The sequence below is a fragment of the Salvelinus fontinalis genome, chromosome 33, assembly GCF_029448725.1.
Source record: "Salvelinus fontinalis isolate EN_2023a chromosome 33, ASM2944872v1, whole genome shotgun sequence".
Lineage (NCBI taxonomy): Eukaryota > Metazoa > Chordata > Actinopteri > Salmoniformes > Salmonidae > Salvelinus > Salvelinus fontinalis.
This window is the reverse complement of record NC_074697.1, coordinates 48,088,018-48,102,630: the sequence shown is the minus strand read 5'-3', so window position 1 is coordinate 48,102,630 and position 14,613 is coordinate 48,088,018. Positions and strand designations below refer to the sequence as shown.

The 14,613-nt window shown below is 41.9% G+C and overlaps 1 protein-coding gene across 6 annotated transcripts in view; it reads left to right on the top strand.

Moving 5' to 3' along the window:
• Window positions 1–67: 67 nt before the first annotated feature.
• Window positions 68–14,613, top strand: part of LOC129832432 (rho guanine nucleotide exchange factor 12-like) — a 77,739-nt gene continuing 63,193 nt past the window's right edge. For 5 of the 6 annotated variants that reach the window (XM_055896494.1, XM_055896492.1, XM_055896496.1 and 2 more), the window contains exon 1: window positions 68–2,332. In XM_055896494.1, the coding sequence (XP_055752469.1) occupies window positions 2,301–2,332 (32 nt within the window). In that variant the 5' untranslated portion in view covers window positions 68–2,300. The remainder of the gene's footprint in view (window positions 2,333–14,613) is intronic. The other variant, XM_055896491.1, reaches the window with a different exon arrangement.

The window sequence follows — 14,613 nt, the reverse complement described above, 5'->3', positions numbered from 1 at the left end:
TCTGCTGTGTAGATCCAATAATACGGTATACCTGAATCCCAAATGAATGGGAGCAGTATAGGGATCTCATTTTATTCTGTGCCTTGTTTCGATTCATTTGGGTTGGAGGCATACAAAACAGTTTACATGAAACATGGACTCCTCTTGACATTAGACCACTTTCTGAGAGCTGAAAACATCTGACAAACTTTGATTTCGGAGTGTCAGACGTTTTCAAGTTTTAGAAGTGGTATAACACGGGAACAAATAAGTTGACACAATGAGGGGAATATAAGATGGTGTTGTAGAATATCAATGTGATAATCATTAGGCCAATAATAACAATGATAATGTTAGGTTTTACAGAAAATGTATCTAGGTTTTAAGTTCAAAATACATTTGGCCTACATTATAAAATATATTTGTAACCCCAAGGACATCCAATCAGACACCATAATGAACAAGGAAAAAGAGGAATATATTATTATTGTTATTTATAAAAGTATGGCAAGGTTGTTGTTTTTTATCCCATCTGCCAAGGACATCCAATCAGACACCACAATGAATAAGACGAATATATTATTATTATTATTTATGAAAGTCTGGCAATTATATATTTTATTTTTCTCCCGGCGGAAGTAGACAGACGCAAATTGGGAGCTGTTGGTCAGGGCGTAGTTATCCTGAAATTTTGGAAAATTGTAGAAAGTCATTTATTTTCTCCTCAATAACATCTGGAAACACGTTCTAATAATCACATTCTTCTAAAGTGATAAGACTCGGCGTTTTTTTTTTGTGAATGAGAGAATTCGTTTGCTAGCTAGCTCTATCCTTGTTAGCATATCGTATACATCCAACGGAATTCTGCAGAAACAACTCTAATTGTCTAAATTCTGGAAACATGGAGTCAATGAAAAATGCGCTCCGTTAAGTTTTGTGGATGTTTGCAACCCCGAATGAGATTTACAAGAAACGACTCCTTAGCTCGCATGGACTTCATATTCGATGGGGCACCTTTTAAATTTGTTGGGAAGCGTGTTTTTGTGATTTCGTTTTTGGGAATGACATCCAGGATTGTCGGAGCACACGAAGCAAAGTTTTGAAGCTAGTGAAAGAGTTCCTCTGTTTTCGTTGCTAGATATAGCTGTATAGTAGTAGTTAGCCACCGTTGTTAGCCGAGACTGCAGCAAGCTACTGTAGCTGCTAATGCATTGTCGGCTGAATTTCAATGATTTACTTTGTTTCGTTGCTAGCTATCAATCTTAACAATTTTAAGGAAAACGTATCTTATCGGACACGTTTCGAGTCTACTGGGGGAAAAGGCGTCCCATTTCCACTCCCTGGAGTTAACTAACCGCTAGCTAACGTTATAGTCTGGCTAGCTTCAGTTCAAGCTAACTGAACAAATTTAGACGGGCACATTGGCTAGCAAGCTAAATAGTGCAATAGCTAGCTGGGGGGGGACTAATCCATTTGCTATAGCTAGCTAATCAAGCTAAGAATATTACCTAGTTATGTTGATTCAATAATTACTAACTAGTTAGCTAATTCACAACACGGGTTTCAACTCGGACTTGTCGTCAGTTTTTAGAAATTCTCATGGTCACGAGGGGCTACTCGTCCGCGGATAAAGGCAAATCTGGAGTCTGGGAAGACCAAATGGGACTGACTCGATTTTCAACATCTTTCAAAGAAGACAGGCTGGCTATTATTACACCAGGCCAGGTTAACTGGTTGTATTTCCTATAGGGTTTTACATTTAGAAAAATAAGTGTGATGCGAACCATTTTGATTGACGTCAAAGGATTCGTACATGGAGATAGATGCAGACCGAGTGAAAGTGGAGCCTGTATCAATATTTTCCAACGGAACACATTGTCAATAGGAACATCCCTGACCCAGGTGTTTTCTGCGAAAAGGTGGAGAGCTGCACGACGTAAGACGAGGAGTGATTAGAGGTACTAATTTATCTAAAGAAAGGGTTACAGCAGCGAAAGTTTCATTGTCACTGGCTTGTCTGAATACGTAGCATTTCGCTGCAAAGGATTGCAAAACTATTCATTTGATGTTTTGAATTCATTATTAGGACATACGCAACCATTATTTTTCACTGGGAGTCTATCGCCGACAATTTTAAGGTGTTTTCATAACATTGTTATTTGGGGATTCAGCTCTCAATGTTATTTTTTATGTCATCACCTTTTTCAAGCATATCCTCAACACAGACGGATGTTAGGGAAGGACTTGAAAGAGACTCTTTATCATACTTTGGAAAATGATAATTGGATATAAATCAAAGCAAATCTAGAAACGGAAGCCCAATGAGCGACACACAGTCCAGTATCACTGATAGGTAAGTACGACCTTTTCTATGCATTTAGTAAACACTCCACTTCACAATGTCATTGAAGACAGCATGCCTTTTGGCTCCTGTACTTATGCACCTTTTGATTTATCAGATAGTGTAGGCGACTTGTGGTCCTTTTGTAGTCCAGTTGGAGCATGGTTTTTGTAACGCTAGGGTAGTGGGTTCGATTCCCGGGACCACCCAAACTTAAAGTATATGCACGCGTGACTGTAAGTTGCTTTGTCTGCTAAAATTGCAAATGTTGCATGTTTGTTCTCAAGTCTTGTAAAAGCCTGCAAGGATTGGTATGCACACTGATAATTTTCCACCGGCTGCATGCAAGTGACAATTCTTCTCATGTTATGTTAATTGTCAATTGTTACAGTTTCTGGAGTCAGCTAAAGGCTTTTACTATCTCCCATATGGTATAGCCTAAGCTGTATATAAGTAATGTGTATTATTACTGAATGTTACTTAATATGTATTCCAACAACCCATTTCAAAATGATAAACCAGTAGGCGGGGCTTTATTTTTTTATTGCGGTGTGTTCTTAAGTAGCACAATAACCCCCTCATACATTTTTCTCACCCCAGTGCTATGCTTAACTCTCCACTTTGTCGCACCGCAGAAATTGAGATTTTTGGTACTGGCAAAAGACCTCTGACCATTTACCATGATTTTGACACCAACAACCACATAATATACAAAAAAGGTCTTGAGCAGGTTGTTCCACCATCAAAGAGTGAAAATGGAATTTGAGCTGTTCCAAGTGCATCAACCACGATCATGTCAATAGTGTGTAGAGCTAAAGAGGCCTGACAACCAAATGAAGAAATAGTGCAATTTTGTCCTCTGCATCTGGAGTCTACTTTCCTGCAAGGAAGGAAATCAACAGACCAGAAATCCAGCAAGTAGGCTAGCCTGTACTGGATCTGTTTCATTCATCTTATCCAAAATAGAGAAATGACGTTTCCAACATGAGTAGTCTTATGGGGTGTTTGAACGAATAGGATGCTACTTGGTCAAACTAGGCCTATAGCCTAATAAAAATAATACAACCAATGCAACTAAATTGGTGTTTAATGGCAGGCGTTATCGATCAGTGACTTTGCCGCTGTGGTACAGCACTCCTCTCTCTGTGAGCTGCATTTTGTTAATGCTTTGCCTTGTCTAAAGGCAAAAATACAGTGCGTGATTTTTGCGCACTCTACGGGCTCTAACCGTTGGAGAACCCCTCACATTTAATGATTCCGTCAAGCCAAATGGTAGTGACCTAGTAATCGGTATAGCATAGACCTGGCGGCATCTCCGTGGCTGTATGATTGGGCCAGAATCAGGCTATGTTTGCGCATGTGTAGGCCTAGTGAGGAAATCATCATGGCAACTGAGGAGGCATTTCAATGTACATACAAGGAACGCAACATCTGTGCACGTGGATTACTGATGTTCAGTTTGAGAGGGACAGCGTGGAGATGACAACTACCGGAGGTAAACTTTGAAAGCTTGCTACTGCTATAATTGATTTGAATAAACACTGTTTCATTGATGAAATAGCTTAATCATGGGCAGAGTTGTTGACCTCACAATAAGCCAGATTTTGAGTAATTTACATAACACCCATTACATTAAAGTGGCAGCCGGGGCATAATCAATGGGAGATGGACAGTGCATGGGGGCTGAAAGTAGGCTTCATTTTAATTTGACTTTACTATCAACGAGGGCTTTGTGTTAACCTGTTTCTGCAAATAAGAGGTAGGCCTAGAGCAGTGGCGGTCATGACATTGGGTCAGTCGGTTATTGTCATGCAAAATACTGCCAGTCTCACAGTAATTGACCGTTAATTAACATAACCACATCTCCAGGCTGCTGATACATGCCTTTGGAACACCTACATTAAAAATATATATATATTTTTTAAGTTTAATGAATCAATTTAATATACTACATCCCAATGAATTCATTATTTATTTTAAGTCAGTCCTAAAGAAACATTACGATCTGAAGAAAATGTATTTCAGAAGAGCATAATATGAGTTACTTGGCTTACTGAATGTTATCTGGCTATGTGCCATGCCATAGGCTGTAGGCTTGTTCATTTAGCAGACAAGATATGCTTAAATCCCTTGCCATTATTTTATATGATTTTATAGTAAGAAGAATATACTATAAAATGAAAGGGAGTGCACACATGGAGTGGCTATATTGAGTGTAAAATGGATCATTTGAAACTGGTCCTATATGCTAGATTTAGTTATTTTGCAACTTTAGTTGTAAGTGATACAAACCTTTTTAGAATGTCTTAGAAATCAAAACGTACAGTATATGGGCTGCGTGATGTGACTATAGGCAATTGATGAGTTGAGAAAGTCACAAAAAAAGCTTGCACTTTATTCCTTGCCTCAGGCTGTACACGTTGTTTTCTCATCAAGTGATCATATTTTCATCCATCAGACTATTCTCACTTTAATCTTGTCTTTACTGATATGTAAAATTAGTTATGAATTTAGAATGGCCCATTATGAAATGGGCAGGTAGAAAAAATACTTGTCAGAGGCTGCTTTCCCGCCTGTTTGCTTTTCAATCATGCCAGGTAGGCTACTCACGCCGCTTATTTCACTCCTTGCATCAACCACTGTGTGAGGAACATGCACCCTCTCGCTGCACGACAGGTGATATTCCGGGAAGAGATGGAAACGGCATGGTGGTAAGAGATTCTGTAGCTAAAGATTGTCAGTCTATTAATTAATATGTAAAGAATTCCCTATTCCTAGGCTATTCAAAATCGAATACAAATTCACCGTAATTGTAGGTTAACTCTGTAAGCAGGCCTGCTCACAATCATTAAACCAACAGCATCGCCTAGGTCTATACATTCTCTCCCAGACTCATGGATAGAAAGTTTGGAGCGTAGCATAATGTAACCAGTCCATCCAGTATGCATAATAATGCAGTTCACACTCAAAGGCGATTACTAGAATTTGTCATTTTGGAGTTATCGGCTAGATCAATTATGTACCAGACATCTTAAGTCAGTTTTTGAAAATGTTTTTCTGCCGTGCCGCAATATGTGTTAGGCTATGTATTGTATATACAATGATTATTTTAATATTTTTTTTTCTTCAGGGTTGGGCTCATATTTAGATTTATGCATAAGCTCTAATATGCATATGGTTGTTTTGAATGAATCATCACCTTATTAAGCGCTGTCCGTTTCGTTGTTAGGCTTTGAAACAACATCCACAACGACTATGTTTTCCACTCAATTTCAACCTGTTGTTGAGCCAATTTTTTCAATTTGATAATTCACAGTGATATTTAAAAGCATGCTACAGTTTTGATAAGTTTTTAATATGATTTTTTTGATTGCATTGGTGTTAGAGGAGCAATAGAGCCCTGAGTACCAGGCCACTAGGACCTGATGGTTGTTAGCGAGTTGGTTCTTACCAACGCATGTCCTTAGTGCATCAGAGGAAATCAGCGTGACTCACGTGGAATTTGACTACGGCCATGACTGCTGGTGTGGCGGTAATACGGTCACCGCAACAGCCCTAGGTAGGTTTACTTGTTTGACAGACAAAATTATAGGCTATTATTAGTAGATCTTGTTGGCCAATTCCTTCATTCACCACGCACTCCTTAAATATCTGTCAGTGAAGGGCTCAAATTGAGGGGGTATGTGAGGGTATGCCATACATTTGGTGCCGTTGTTGTGATGAACTTGTGAGGTAGTTGATGAGAACCTTTTTTTATGGTTCTGATTGGCTAATGGTGGGATATGCTTTGCATTTACTTTGAGCACTGCTCATACTTGGCGATAATGGCTTATTTTGAGGCTGAATATATTCAAAATGTTAGCAAATTATCGGGACAGCGTAAGTGCCCCGGGAGACCATTGGAGCCATCAACCGTATGTGCTTACACTTGACGGGCTGCGGCATTACATGTTGCGCTGGGTTTGCGCCGATTTCCTACCATTTGGAGAAATGCACCGGGAGCTGATCAGGAGCCTGTAGATCGGGTTGAAACGTGTAGTGTCCGCCTGCTTTAGTTGTATGCGTTGCACAGCTTGGGACTGTGTTGTCAGTGTGTGCAGTTAGCTCTTTGTCCTAGAGTTTTGCTGATCTCCACGTTTTTTTCCCCACACCCCTGAGGCCCTCCCGGGAAGTGGTGACATTGCTGATAAACAATGCCTGTCAGTGGGACCCAGGCCTGGAATTTTGTGATTTTTAGGGGAAAGGCCATTTGGCCTTCAAGAGCTGCCCAGTCTGCCAGGGCACCAAGGCCATCTGCCAGGGCACCAAAGCCATTTACCAAAATTGACCAATTTAAATCGATTTGAAAGACACGGTATTCTGTTAAAAAAATGTAAGTGTATGTAAATAATTAGCCTACATGTCAAAGTGTAGGTGATAGCCTATGCGTATTGGCTACAGCCTCTATTGTCCACACCAATGCTGACATTAGTGAGGCACCAGAAAATCTAGCCAAACTTTAGACTTTTAATAACCTACACACTATATATACAAAGGTATGTGGACACCCCTTCAAATTAGTAGATTTGGCTAAATCAGCCACACCCGTTGCTGACAGGTTTATGAAATCGAGTACATGGCTATGCAAAAACCACAGACAAACACTGGCAGTAGAATGGCCTTACTGAAGTGCTCAGTGACTTTCAGCATGGCACCGTCATAAGATGCCACCTTTCCATCAAGTGCTGTTATTGTGAAGTGGAAACATCTAGGAGCAACAACGGCTCAGCCTCGAAGTGGTAGGCCACACAAGCTCACAGAATGGGACCACCGAGTGCTGAAGCGCATGGCGTGTAAAATTTGTCTGCCCTTGGTTGCAACACTCACTACGAGTTCCAAACTGCCTCTGGAAGCAACGTCAGCAAGAGAACTATTCGTCTGGAACTTCACCATGCGTAATGACTTGGAGTGATGAATCACACGTCACCATCTGACAATCCGACGGATTCATATGGGTTTGGCGGATGCCAGGAGAATGCTACCTGCCAGAATGCGTAGTGCCAACAGTAAAGTTTTTGGAGGAGGTATAATCGTCTGGGGCTGTTTTTCATGGTTCGTGCTAGGCCCCTTAGTACCTTTGAGAAATCTTAACGCCACTGCATACAATGACATTCTAGATTCTGTGCTTCCAACTTTGTGGCAACAGTTTTGTCCCTTTCCTGTTTCAGCATGACAATTCCCCCGTGCACAAAGCGAGGTCCATACAGAAATGGTTTGTTCAGATTGTTGTGGAAGAACTTGACTGGCCTGCACAGAGCCCTGACCTCAACCCCATCGAACACCTTTAGGAAGAATTGAAACGCCGACTGCAAGCCACGCCTAATCGCCCAACATCAGTGCCCGACTTTACTAATGCTCTTGTGGCTGAATGGAAGCAAGTCCCTGCAGCAATGTTCCAACATCTAGTGGAAAGCCTTCCCAGAAGAGTGGAGGCTGTTTATAGCAGCAAAGGGGGACCACACCTCCTTGGGCCTTATTGCTTTATTAACACAGGTGTCAAAAAATCTTTCAAGCACAAGCCCATGTACTAGTGACTAGCCAACTAATCCTTTTCCAGTTTAGCCAACTTGGATCTATTTGCTAGCTATTAAGGCAGAACGTATAGCTGCACATATCTATGAGAGAGCCATGTGAGTGAGAGGTGCTTCAGAGCACAGCTGTTGGCAGCCGGGATAAGGAAATTATAATTTACTATATTCAATGTAAGGGCACAGCGGCCACTATGGCCGCAAGTAGGGCATTACAGCCACACAAGGGGACATCAACGGCCATGGCCGGGACCGGTGGGACCACACTCCCTCCCGGCCCTCTCCAATAGGTCTGCTTGTCTGGCAGTGGAAGGGAGGCAAGGGTGGTCTGTTCTGTTGTTCTACCTGGCTGTTGAAGGCCTAGGACACACAATATGAGACCCTGTGAGTTGGTGTCTGAGTAATGTGCGCTCCGTCAGGTTTATTTTTGAACGGTGTAAGCCTACACCTTTAATAAATTATAGATTATTAAAGGGTTTCTGAGTTACAAGAGTTAGGCCTAGTGCTCAGGCCCGAAATGTTTGTTTTGTGAAAAGACAATGTGCAGCCGTTGCCTGCCATTAGACATATCTGCAGCCTGTGGTGCTCTCTACTGATTGGTCCATATTCATGCAGAGTAAGTTCTTTTTAGCAGGTGTGAACTGAGCTTTCAGGGGTCAAAGTAAAAAGGCAGGTCTCGTGATGTGCAGTGAAGACTCCAGCTTCATGCAGAGGAAAATGTCAATATTAAATCAGTATTTCACTGGTACTACTACTGGAGCTGGGAATTGCCAAGAACCTCACGATACAATATTATCACAATTCTTAGATGCCGGTACGATGTGTATTGCGATTCGGTACTGCAATGTTTTTGTTTTTTTTCTCAAAACATTTTGCCCACTATGCCTGCTGCAGAGAGACAATAGAGACAAAATAATACGTTTTGATCAGTCATGGAAAGAAAAGTGCTGGAAACATGTTGGCTAACTATTTTAAAAGATGTCGAACAAACTTTAGGTTGAAAAATACCGTAGTTTTGGCACAGGTACAGACGATTTAGAGCTAGGTAACGTTACTTAGCAAAAAAAGGTCTCTTAAAGTCAAAGTATCGATATATCGTCCAAAATAATATCACGATATATAACTATCGGGAAAAAACACTCAACACATCATTACTATTAGCACACGCTTGCACATTACAGGCCAGAACATCTGAAGCAAAAAACCTTGTTAAGCAACTGATTTCGTGTAAATCAAGGTTTGCTCTAAGCTACAGTGCATTTTGACATTTTGTTACGTTACAGCCTTATCATTAAATTGTCCCCCCCCCCCCCCCCCCCCCTCATCAACCTTCACACAATACCACATAATGACAAAGGAAAAACATTTTTTTTAGACATTTTTGCAAATGTATACAAAAAAAAACAGATCACATTTTACAAGTATTCAGACCCTTTACTCAGTACTTTGTAGAAGCACCTTTGGCAGTGATTGCAGCCTCGAGACTTCTTGGGTATGATGCTAGATGTTTAGCACACCTGTATTTGGGAAGTTAATCAAATTCTTCTCTGCAGATGGGGAGCGTTGCTGCACAGCTATTTTCAGGTCTCTCCAGAGATGTTTGGTCGGGTTCAAGTCCAGGCTCTTGCTGGGCCACTCAAGGACATTTAGAGACGTGTCCCGATGCCACGCCTGCATTGCCTTGGCTGTGTGCTTAGGGTTGTTGTCCTGTTGGAAGGTGAGCCTTCGCCTCAGTCTGAAGTCTTGAGTGCTCTGGAGCAGGTTTTCATCAAGGATCTCTCTGTACGTTGCTCCGTTCATCGATCCTGACTAGTCTCAGTCCCTGCTGGAAAAAAAACATCCCCACAGCATGATGCTGCCACCATGCTTCACCGTAGGGATGGTGCCTGGTTTCCTCCAGACGTGACGCTTTGCATTCAGGTCAAAGAGTTCAATCTTTATTTCATCAGACTAGAGGATCTTGTTTCTCATGGTATGATAATCCTTTAGGTGCTTTTGGCAAACTCCAAGCGGGCTGTCATGTGCGTTTTACTGAGGAGTGGCTTTTTTCTGGCCACTCTACAATAAAGGCCTGATTGGTGGAGTGCTGCAGAGATGGTTGTCCTTCTGGAAGGTTCTCCCATCTCCACAGAGGAACTCTAGAGCTCTGTCAGAGTAACCATCGGGTTCTTGGTTACCTCCCTGACCAAAGCCCTTCTCTCCTGATTGCTCAGTTTTGCCGGGGGGCCAGCTCTAGGAAGAGTCTTGGTGTTTTCAAACTTCTTCCATTTATGAATGATGGAGGCCACTGTGTTCTTGGGGACCTTCAATGCTGCAGATGTTTTTTGGTAACCTTCCCCAGATCTGTGCCACAACTCAATCTTGTCTCTGAGCTCTACGGACAATTCCTTCTACCTCATGGCTTGATTTTTGGTCTGGCATGCACTGTCAACTGTGGGACCTTTATATAGACAGGTGTGTTCCTTTCCAAATCATGTCCAATCAATTGAATTTACCACAGGTGGATTCCAAGTTGTAGAAACATCTCAAGGATGATCAATGGAAACAGGATGCACCTGAGCTCAATTTCGAGTCTGATAGCAAAGGGTCTGAATACTTATGTAAATAAGGTAGTTCTATTTTTATGTGAAAAAATCTCTAAAAACCTGTTTACCTTGTCATTATGGGGTATTGTGTGTAGATTGATGAGGAATAGTTTTTATTTAATCAATTTTAGAATTAAGCTGTAACATAACAAAATGTAGTCTGAATACCTTCCGAATGCACTGTATGCAGTGCATTAGCAAGGTAGCCTAGATATTGTGGCTGGATACCCTTATTATCCCTGGAATAGGCGCTGAGTCAGCTGGAATTACTGGACAGACTCTCTGGTGTGTGCCGTCTCACCATCACGGGCCTTTCATTCTCCTGATGGATTGTTATGTCGATGGCCAGTGACACAACATGGCCGTCCCAGAGGTCCCACCTGTTCACTCTCAACTCCTACATCGTTCTTTTACTCCGTTGTTTCCTAATCCTCCTCCTCTGTCACGGTTCTCAGGGTGCCTAAACACCTCATCATGAATCTACTGTTTCTTGAGTTTAATTAAAAATCATAATTCGTCCTGTTTTATTAAATCATGATAATCCAGTCTGCTCTCTCACTGCCCTTCCCTAACATGGGGTTGGGCACCTGATTTCTTGTGGGTTTAATTGCCTTGGAGGGTCATTGTAGATCAACTTAGTCTCTCACTGGGGTGTAAATGGAGGGCTTTCCTCACACCTTGCTGTCACTTTGGCAGGCACACACTAGCTCTCCTACCACTGCAAACTCCCAGTCCCTATCACCAGCCCCAGCAGCTCTAGAGAGATGAAATGCATGACAAAAGATCACTGTAATGTTGAGGAATGAAATGCAATCAATGTTCAAGCACTGAGCAAATTTCAGGTCTGCTGAGCGCAAACTTGAATGATGTCAAAATTCTTTACAATTTCTGGTGTGCATTTGCTGTGAACACTAAGGCTGTACCTGTTTTAAGTGGGCAAGTAGACTACTGTGGCTATTTGATCATAATTTGGGCCTACCAGAGTGGCCTACCATAATATAAACAATGGAGCATCCCGTAACATTTTAACATGGAAATAACTGTTCTACTATTAAGCCTATAGGAGCAGCCAAAGTGTGGTGTTCAGTGTAGACCTACAGTGCCTTCGGAAAGTATTCAGATCCCTGGACTTTTTCCACGTTGTGTTCGGTTACAGCCTTATTCTAAAGTTTATTACATTATTTTTTCCCCTCACCAATCTTCCAACATTACCCCATAATGACAAAGCAAAAAATAAAACACTGAAATATCAATTTTACATAAGTATTCAGACCCTTCACTCAGTACTTTGTTGAAGCAGCTATTACAGCCATGAGTCTTCTTGGGTAATATGCTACAAGCTTGTCACACCTGTATTTGGGGAGTTGTCTTGGCGGTGTGCGTAGGGTCGTTGTCCTGTTGGAAGGTGAACCTTTGCAACAGTCTGAGGTCCTGAGCGCTCTGGAGCAGGTTTTCATCAAAGATCTCTCTGTACTTTGCTCCGTTCATCTTTCCCTTGATCCTGACTCGTCTTCCAGTTCCTGCTGCTGGAAAAAAAAATCCCCACAACATGATGCTGCCATCACCATAATTCACTGTAGGGATGGTGCCAGGTTTCCTCCAGACGTGACGCTTGGCATTCAGGCCAAAGAGTTCAATCTTGGTTTCATCAGACTAGAGTCTTTAGGTGCCTTTTGGCAACCTCCAAGTGGGTGGTCATGTGCCTTTTACTGATGTGTTGCTTCCATCTGGCCACTCTACCATGAAGGCCTGATTGGTGGAGTGCTGCAGAGATGGTTTTCCTTCTGGAATGTTCTCCCATCTCCACAGAGGAACTCTGGAGCTCTGTCAGTGACCATCGGGTTCTTGGTTACCTCCCTGACCAAGGCCCTTCTCTCCCGATTGCTCAGTTTGGCTGGGCGGCCAGCTCTAGGAAGAGTCTTGGTGTTTCCAAACTTCTTCCATTTTTAAGAATGGTGGAGACCACTGTGTTCTTGGGGACATTCAATGCTGCAGAAATGTTTTGTTACCCTTCCCCAGATCTGTGCCTTGACACAATCCTGTCTCGGGGGTCTACGGACAATTCCTTTGACCTCATGACTTGGTTTTTGCTCTGTCATGCACTGTCAACTGTGGGACCTTATATAGACAGGTGTGTGTGCCTTTCCAAATCATGTCCAATCAATTGTATATACCACAGAGGGACTCCAATCATCAAGTTGTAGAAACATCTCAATGATGATCAATGGAAACAGGATGCACCTGAGCTCAATTTTGAGTCTCATAGCGATGGGTCTGAATACTTATTTAAATAAGGTATTTCAGTTTATGTTTTATACAGTTGCAAAAATGTCTTAATGTTCTTAATGCTTAATCATTATGGGTTATTTTGTGTAGATTGCTGAGGAAAATATATATATATTTTAAATGCATTTTATAATAAGGCTGTATCGTAACAAAACGTGGATAACATCAAGTGGTCTGAATACTTTCCGAAAGCACTTTCCATGGGACTTTAAAAAAATACATGCAGTGCTTGACATTAACCTATTAACATTGTCTATCAGACAAGGAGATGATTGAAAATGTTGTTTGATGCAAGAAACTTTACAAATTAAAATGCATTACTATTTCCATACCATTTATTACAGGAAATCTGACAAATTACGCTCTGCCTATTGGTGACTTAGTTTATTCAAGATGTCTCAAAATACAACACTGCCCTTTTTGAGACACAAGATGGCTAGAAATGCACACCTTTTGTCCTCTTGTTGGAAGCAACCACTCCCCCATTGTTGACAAGAAATGAGCTATAACTGGGACAATAACTCACTAACTAGCAAATTATATGAAAAAATGTGTACATTGCTACATGCAGCTCTCGCTTTGATCTCTTAACAAGCGCATCTACTCGCAAGCGCTATACTGTAGCCACAGTCCAGTTCAAAGTAAATGGCACAGATCCATATATGGCTATGTCTATTTGCATAAAGGACAAAAGCAGCTTTGATTTTGTTGCACGTTTGTGTAGAGTATGGGCCTGATTCATGTCTGTCAATGCAATAGAATCCTACTCCAATGCTCTCTGCCAATAAGAAAGTCTCTTGCGTACTTTGTTTTGTTTACGGGGTGTTACATTGAATGTGGCCAATATTGTGTGGATTCGATCACAATTCCCACAGCAGAGTGAAATGTTGATTGTGTTAACTTAAGAGGACAACTCTAGAAAGTTGAGTTAATTTCAATCTAGTGCTTCTGCGCAGTCTGATGGGTAATATTAAGTGCATTATGCTGGTGGTGTTAGTGCCAGCCTTTTCTTTGACAGTCCCTAAAGATGTACCTGGTAACTCAAAAGCCGCCTAATGGAATTATATTTTCTCAGACGGCGGTGAGTCATTCTCTTCAAGTCAGAACCCAATATTTTAATCGCAGCCCATCCCTTCAGTTAGATCACTTTCTTACCTAGATTTAGGCTAGTGGAGCTCATAGGCTATAGGGAAAATAAATGCTGCTGCTACCTAGTGCCTACTGCACTGGAAAAACAACCGCTTTATCCATCAAGTTAGTGGAACAAATGAAAGTAAGGAGTGGAGAAAATAGTATACCATCTGCTCCCAGTGTATTTCTGTAATCATGTAGCCTAGTATTTTCTCAGCAGTGGGTCGTTGGGAGTTGTTGGGCCAGCAGAGCGAGAGAGACTGGGAGATTCAGATAAATCCAGGCAATACCCTAGGGCTGGTGGTGGAAAGGGGGCGGGGTAGGAGCCCAGGGGTGGGGGTCCACCACCAACACACATCTCACTTTGATGCTGATGGTAGTGGACACATTGCAATCTCTTACTTGCAAAGAAGTGCCGCAGGGCCCAACATTACGTTCACTTCACAAAAGACAGGATCGCAACAATGGAGAGAAGGATATGGAGGAAAGGCAGCGTTGCCAATGTGTCAAGTCTTCACATGTCTGTGCTGTGGTTTCAGAGACCAAGGAGAAGTAGGCCCACTCAAAGCATTGTACTCCCTCAGGACTCGGCATATAATTGTTGTTTTGGCTACTTCGGACTGTCAGCTCTATCTGTTTTTACCTGACGGCTTTAGGAACTTTCATTTTAAATGAAAGCGTTCATAGACAGAACATTGCATGTCTTACTTCAGCGGAAGACTCG